At 44.3% G+C, this 7,536-nt stretch overlaps 1 protein-coding gene across 3 annotated transcripts in view; it reads right to left on the minus strand.

The window, feature by feature from the left end:
• RAP2A (RAP2A, member of RAS oncogene family) overlaps positions 1–7,422 on the minus strand; it is a 42,888-nt gene extending 35,466 nt beyond the window's left edge. The window contains exons 1-2 of one of the 3 annotated variants that reach the window (XM_006831990.1): positions 7,324–7,383; positions 7,070–7,197 (exon numbers count right to left, since the gene is read on the minus strand). In XM_006831990.1, the coding sequence (XP_006832053.1) occupies positions 7,070–7,197; positions 7,324–7,383 (188 nt within the window). Of the gene's footprint in view, positions 1–7,069 lie in introns of all 3 variants that reach the window. The other 2 variants (XM_006831989.1, XM_006831988.1) reach the window with 2 other exon arrangements.
• Positions 7,423–7,536: the final 114 nt, after the last annotated feature.

Below are 7,536 nucleotides of genomic sequence, written 5' to 3' on the forward strand. Positions count from 1 at the left end.
GCATGTGAAACCTGGACAGTGAATATGGAAGACCGTAGAAGAAATGATACATTTGGGTTATGGTGTTGGAGGAGAATATTGAAAGTGCCATGGGCTGCCAAAAAGAACAAACAGATCTGTGTTCGAAGAAGTGTAGCCAGAGTGCTCCTTGGAGGCCAGGATGGCCAAACTTTGTCTCTCATAATTTGGACATAGTGTCAGGAGGGACCAGTCGCTGGAGAAGAATATCACGTTTGGTAAGGTGGAGGGTCAGAGAAAAAGAGGAAGACCGCAATGAGATGGACTGGCAATATAGCAGCATCAGTGGGCTCAAGCGTGGCAACAATTGTGAGGTTGGCCCAGGACCAGGCAGTGTTTCATTCTGTTGTACACACCGACTAGATGGCACGGCACTTAACAACAAACAATCAAGGGAGTAGTGGTCTGTTTTGTTTAAAACTCAGAAGATCCCCAATAAAAACAATCCAAAGGGAAGGTTTATACTATAAAAGAAAAATTCCTCACTAATACTTTTAACATATTGGTCCCAGGTTGAAATGACAGGATTTTGGATATTATTATAGATTGAATTTGTTTTTGTTGTTAAGTGCTGTTGATTCGATTCCAACACATAGCGACCCTGTATAGGGTTTCCAAGAAGCAGCTGGTGAGCTTGAACCACTGACCTTGCAGGTCAAAAGACTTTGTAATCTGTTGCATTAGCCCACAGTGCCACACCAGGACTCCTCAACAGATGTGTTGTAAATCCTAACCTCTAGGTCTGTGGTTTGGAGTCCTGGTGTGGCACTTTAGGATTCGTACTCAAGTTCAGATTCAACCATAAAGTCAGTGGTTCAAACTCACCAGTGCTCCTCAGAAAGCCTGTACAGGGTCCAACTGAGTCAAACTTGACTGGAAGGCACAGGCCTGAAGTGATAAATCCATTTGAGAATGGGCTTTGTTATGTTAATGGAACATGGTTAGTTTAAGGCGTGTCTTAGGCCAATAACTGAATCATACGAGATTAAACCAGGGGGCAGAGAGACAAAGTACAGCAGATTCCAAAACACCACGGGGAGAGCTACAAGAAACTGGGAAGCTACAGCTGTAAAGAGACAAGGACCTGTCCCTAGAGCTGACAGAGAGACCTGTCCAGGAGCCAGAATTCTCAGCTTGAACTTCTAGCCTTTGGCAACTACGAGAAGTAAACTTGTTAAAGCTATCCACCACTTGTGGTATTTCTCCTATAGTCCACTAGATAAGTAAGACAGAATCCACTACTAGAAGAGTGGGGTGCTGCTCCAACAGACACCTTAAATGCGAAAGTGGTTTGGGAATTGGGTAATGGGTAGAGGCTGGAAGAAGTGCCTAATATAGTAAAACACTGCCTTGACGAGACTGTTGATAGAATTATGTACATGAAAAGCAGTTCTGGTAAGGGTTCAGGCAGAAGTGAGGAGAGTTTCAGAGAATACCTATGGTAGCAGCAGCAGAAGGCTACTAGAAATGTGGGTATTAAATGTGCTTCCAGTTAGGCTATAAAAGAAAATGATGAACATGTGACCGGGAGATGGAAGAAGGGCAACGCTGTTACGTAGATGCACAGAACTTGATTACATTCAACTGACTGGTGGAAGGTAGGACTTGTAAGTGATGAACTTTATTATATAGCAAAATGATATTTCTAAGCAAAATGTTAAGCAGGCTGCAGGGTATCTTCTTGCTGCTTATAGAAAAATCAAAGAAGGGAGAGAGATGAACTTAAAAAAACAAGTAGTGCCAAATGAAAACAGATTGGAAACTTCTATTTTACAAACTAAGAATACGTGTGTCCTAGAATGTTCACCAAGAATGTAGCCACACAAGCTTCTGTTATTAAGAGATTAAGCCTATGACCGACATCGATCTAAATACCGTAGCAGAAAGCCCACTGGCTTAGACTCACGAGGGCAGAGAGTGATTGAAATGAAAGAATTCTTTCTGCCTATAGGTTGGAAACAGGCCAAAAGAGTTACACCTGTTGTCTTCCAAGAAAAAAAAGAAAGGACCATCTTTAGAGTGGCTCAGGGATCGGCAGAACTGTGGAAGCAGCACAGGAAAAGCAGGACCTTCTTGGTTTCAAAGGGTGGGACCACAGTCTCCTGGATCTCAGAGTGGGGCCAGAGCTACTTAGTCTTCAGAAGCAGATCTTTGCCAACCCAGCTTCTGAGTGTGGAGCTGCTGTTGAGGTATGCTCCAAAGGGATGGTACCACTGACCAAAATTGAGGGGTAGGGCTGTCATGCCTGAGCTTCAGAAAATTAAGGTCTGCTGAAGCAGATAGAGCAGGATCACCCCACAGATGGACTAGAATGGGGCTGCCCAAAGCTGATGCTACAGAGTTACTGTCCCATTCATTGGACCTAGGTGGTGAAGTTGTAGCCCGGGGCTGAGGAGCCTCTACCCATAATCCAAAGAATATGGCCAACACTCAGATCCTGGAGGGGAGAGCCAGTGCTGAGATGGTCTTAGAGAACTGAGGATTATTTTCAAGATTTGACAGCTAATATAATTTGTTCTACTGGGCTTTGGACATGCCTGGTGCCTCTTACCCCTTCTTTACTTTCAATTTATCCCACAGTATTTGAAATGTTTTACCTTGTAAACATAAGCATTGCACTTTAGAAGCAGATATTCTGTATAGATTTCATAGGCTCACAGATGAAGAGGAATTTTGCCCTAGGATGGACTATGCCTCAAGTTTTACCCATATTTGATTTAAATGATTCAGAAGATAATATTTTAGACTTGGAGCTGATTTTAGACTTTGGGAATTATGTGATAGGGTGAGTGTGCTTTGCACCTGGCAAGGACAAAAATTTGGGGAGGATAAAAGTGGTTGTTAGGGAATAAATGTATCTCCCCAAAATATGCGTTGTAAAGCCTAACCTCTGCCTGTGGATATAATAAAGAGAAGGCTTTCTGCTCCTGGAAGATGCTCTTCAGAAATCCTACACAGGGTCCCTATGAGTAGGAACCAACTCAATGGCACTTAACAACATGCCCGTGGCTATAATCCCAGTTAGGAATGGACTGTCTTTGTTATGATGGTGATGGTGGTTCTGTGCCTTGGAGTCCGCTCAGACTCATAGCAACCCCGTTACAGTTTCCGAGGCTGTAAATCTTTACAGGAGCAGAAAACCTCATCTTTCTCCTGCAGAACCCCTGGTAGTTTCGAACTGCTGACCGTGAAATTAGCAGCCTGACTCATAACCGCTAGACTAGCTAGCACCAGGTATATGTTGAGTCACTGTCTTTTGTCATATAAAAGATGAAATATGTGAGTAGAGATGGGGTAAGACAGATGTCAAGATACATGGAGATGTCCAAGGAACCAGGAAGCTGAAGCGACAAGGACCATCCCCTGGAGCCCCACAGAGAAAGCCTTTGTCCCCAAAGCCAGTGTCCTGAATTTGGACTTGTATGTAGCCAACTCCACTGTCAGAAAATACATTTGTGTTTGTTAAAGCCAGCCACTTGTGTACTTCTGTTGTAGCACCACCAGATCACTAAGAGAGATCTGTTGGATTAAATAAAATATAGTATTAAAATAAATTTCACCTGTTACTTTACGTTTTTAAAAATCAGCTACTAGAAAGTCTAAAATTACATTTGTGACTTAAAGTACAGTCTGTGGAATGGGACTAACATTGAATTCGCCAGTCAATGAAGGGATGCCTAGTACAGAAGAGGCGAGCCCACAAGGTCAGCGGTTCAAACTTACCAGCCGGAAACCCTATACAAGGGTTGCTATGGGTCGGAATTGATTTAACAGTACTTAACAACAACATGAAGCTCTGGTAGCGTAGTGGTTACGAATCGGGCTGCGAACCTTAAGGTCAGCGGTTCAAAACTACCAGCGGTTCGAAACTACCAGCAGCTCCGCGGGAGAAAGATGAGGCTTTCTACTCCCGTAAGGATTTACACCCTCGGAAACCCTGTACAGGATCGCTATGGGTCGGAACCGACTCGACGGCACTTAACAACAACAACATAGAGTTTCCGAGGGGCTGCCGATGAGTTTGAACTGCTGACCTAACAGTTAGCAGCCGAGGGTTTTTCCTACAGATGCCACAACGGAGTGATGAAGGTGAGGAATAAAATAACAGGACATAAACATGAAGAGTATAAGTGGTTTTTCTAATGGAGAAAACGGTTGAATTCCAGTGAAAATTTTTGACGAACCCTATGTTAGCTGATTAAGGAGCTCAGGTAGCGTAGTGGTTACGTATTAGGCTGCCAACCTCAAGGTGAGCAGTTCGAAACTACCAGAGTTTCCTTGGGAGAAAGATGAGACGTCTGCTCCTGTAACGATTTACAGCCTCAGAAACCCTCTGCAGGGTCACTATGAGTCAGAACCAACTCCATGGTACTTAACAACAACAGTTAGCTAATTCAGGGTCTTTTTGCATCAAGAAAGGCAACTCAATGACATCTAGGCAAGGACAATTTGACTCTTGATTTTTTCCTACCTGGGCTGCAGTGCATTAAAGTTGTTCTGGGACCCCAATTTAAGACTAAAACATTATATACTAAGAAAAGCAACAGGACTCCACAAAGGTTTATGGACTATATATCCAACAGTACTTTGCCTGCCATATTCTGTCCCCTAGTGTGTGCCACCCAGTTGCTTTAGACTAACAGTAACTGTGTATATGGTTTCCACAGTTACTATTAGTTCGAACCAACTTGGTGGCACACACCAGAGGATAAAGCATCATTGGATGTGAATATGGTTTCCAGGAGTCCTGGTGTAGCGCTGCAGGATAATGTACTGGATCGCAAAATGAGTTTGAAATGCAAGGTAAGACAGTTCAAACCCACCAGCTGCACCTCGGAAACCCTATACAGGATTGCTATGGTTTGGTTTGTTTCTTTTGGGGTTCTGAACCAATTCCGTGGCACTTATCAACAATATGGTTTCCAAGACTGTAAATCTTTACAGGAGCAGAAAGCTGCATCTTTCTCCAGTGGGACACATGGTAGATTCGAACTACTGACCTTGCAGTTATCAGGTCATCTAGGAATGCTCTATGCTACCAGGATTCCTTATTCTGTTCCCTAGGCTATGCCAAGAGTTTTGCTCTGGGGATGGGCCTAGACAACTATGCATGCATCTTTATAGGTTCCATTCAAATGCGAAGGGTGGGCAGTTGGGGCACTGACTTAGATTACCATCCAATGCAAGTACCTGACCTAACTTTGAGATATGGCAAAGTATTTGATTACTCTGCTCTCTAAAGGTTTTTTTTTTTTTTTTTTTTTTCAGTTTAATTGAGCAGTGTTGGGGGTGGGGTGGTGGTGGTGGTGGTAATGTGCCCTTGAGTTGGTTCTAATCCATAGCGACCCTGTACAGGGTTTCCAAGGCTGTAAATCTTTACAGAGCAGAAAGCCTCATCTTTTCTCCCAACGAACAGCTGGTAGTTTCCAACTGCTGACCTTGCAGTTCACAGCCCGTAACCATTTCGCTACCAGAGCTCTTATGGAATATAATTAAGCATTTGAGTCCCTTGAATGTCTCAGGCCTTAAATGTCATATACATATGAAATTTAACAACAAAAATTGCTCATCAGTTAACTATAAACAACTTGAAGATAACAAGTGAAATGAAAGGCTATCAGATTCACTGATCTCAGAACAGTAACAGAGGCCATGCCAGATAGTTATTCTTGTTTGAAATTTAACTAAAGAAACACCACGTAATTTTCACTTAGCTATTACTAATGCAGACTCAATTTGGCTCAAGCTGGGAGTTGGGAAAGGGCTGTCCCTCGAACCTCATATGCTGCATTAAATATCCACCACTTGTAATGAACTTTTGATCCTGGTCAGAGTACAGGTGAATTGGTTCTTACTCTTTCAAAATAAAGTAAACTCAAGCCGCCTTCTAATTCCACTGTGCATCACCTTATAACTATCTTTCAGCATCTTTCAGTCTTCAAATGTATGCCTATAGGTGGAATTAAAAAGAAAATGGCACTACATCACCAAGACTATCTGCAAAGGCTGACTAATGGTGAGAAGCAGACAAACTGATGGTTAATTAAAGTGATTAGAATAATCTGCAAAAACTTTGAATTTAACATGTTAACACTCCAAATGGTTGAAATTATAGGGAGAAATATACACTGTCTAGAAAGCAAACATTAAGTCATTTAAGCTATTAGCTATAACTCTTTAGAAAAGGGTTACTAATAGGAAACAGCTTATTTGCATTAACTTTAAATTAGCTTATATTAGAGTCATACATTTGCAGCGTTTTCTGTTTCATTTCCAGAAAGACTTTTTTGTAGGCAGAAGACGACTAGAGGAAAACAAAACAAATTGGAAGGAAATAAAACCATTTCCCTTGAGTTAAACCACATTTCTTTTAATAAATAAATAGCATATGTGTAGACCATGGTGCACCTATACGCTAATACTCTTACAATTCCACGAAATTATTTGTCTTTAAATAATACGACAATCTGTCTTTAAAGTTTCCCACTCAATCAGAGTTCAATTTTGTAAACTGTACTTGTACTATTAAATCTGATAAAAAGTCTTTTTGCTGTCGACATGTGTGAGCAATTTTTGCTGTCAATATTGCAGAGATAGATTTTAATTTTGTCCCATCTGAAAATGTCTTGCCTATACTCCAGCCACAAACGCCCCCAGCCCACCGCCTTCTTCCCCAGCAAGTTTTAAACTTTTTTTCCTTTGGGGTTCTGTACAAGCGCTGCTAAAAATGATCCCAGAGACAAAGAGCTGTGCGGTGGGTTCACGGGATGCCAAATTTTAATTGTAAAAACAAAGCACTCAAATTTGAGACTCAAAGTAATGATGATGGAGATGGCAATAATAGTAAAACAGGAACCCCAAGAGCCATGTCCCCCTCCCTACGCGTGGACACACGCGGGGGACTTGTGGCCAGAATGCAGCCAGGAAGCCTTCTCGGAGCCTTTCGGGGACCGCGCCGGCGGGACCCCAGGCGCGTCTCCGGAAGGGGCTCCCGCCGCCGCGTCCGCCCGCCCGCCCGCCCGCGCCCCGGCCCTCCCTGCCTCCCGCTCACCGCTTCACTCGGATGATCTGGTCCCGCATGGGTTTGATGTCCTGGAAGCTCTGCTGGTTGACGAGGCTGTAGACGAGGATGAAACCCTGGCCGTTCTTGATGTACAGATCCCGCATGGACGCGAACTGCTCGGTGCCCGCCGTGTCTAGTATCTCCAGCACCGACGGGGACGAGTCCACCTCGATCTCCTTGCGGTAGAAGTCCTCGATAGTGGGGTCGTATTTCTCGATGAAGGTGCCTGTCACGAACTGCACGGTCAGGGCGGATTTGCCTACCCCGCCCGAGCCCAGCACCACCACTTTGTACTCGCGCATCGTCCCTCCGCTGCTACAGCCGCCGTCGCCGCCCCTGCCGCCCGCGACATAGACCTACGCCCGTCGCGCTGCGCTCCCGGACCCTGCCCCGGCTGCTGGCCCGGCCGCCTCCCGCGGCCGTCCCAACCTCCCGGCCGCAGCGGCCCCTCGGGC

Source organism: Chrysochloris asiatica, unplaced genomic scaffold (assembly GCF_000296735.1).
Source record: "Chrysochloris asiatica unplaced genomic scaffold, ChrAsi1.0 scaffold00005, whole genome shotgun sequence".
NCBI classification, from domain to species: Eukaryota; Metazoa; Chordata; class Mammalia; order Afrosoricida; family Chrysochloridae; genus Chrysochloris; species Chrysochloris asiatica.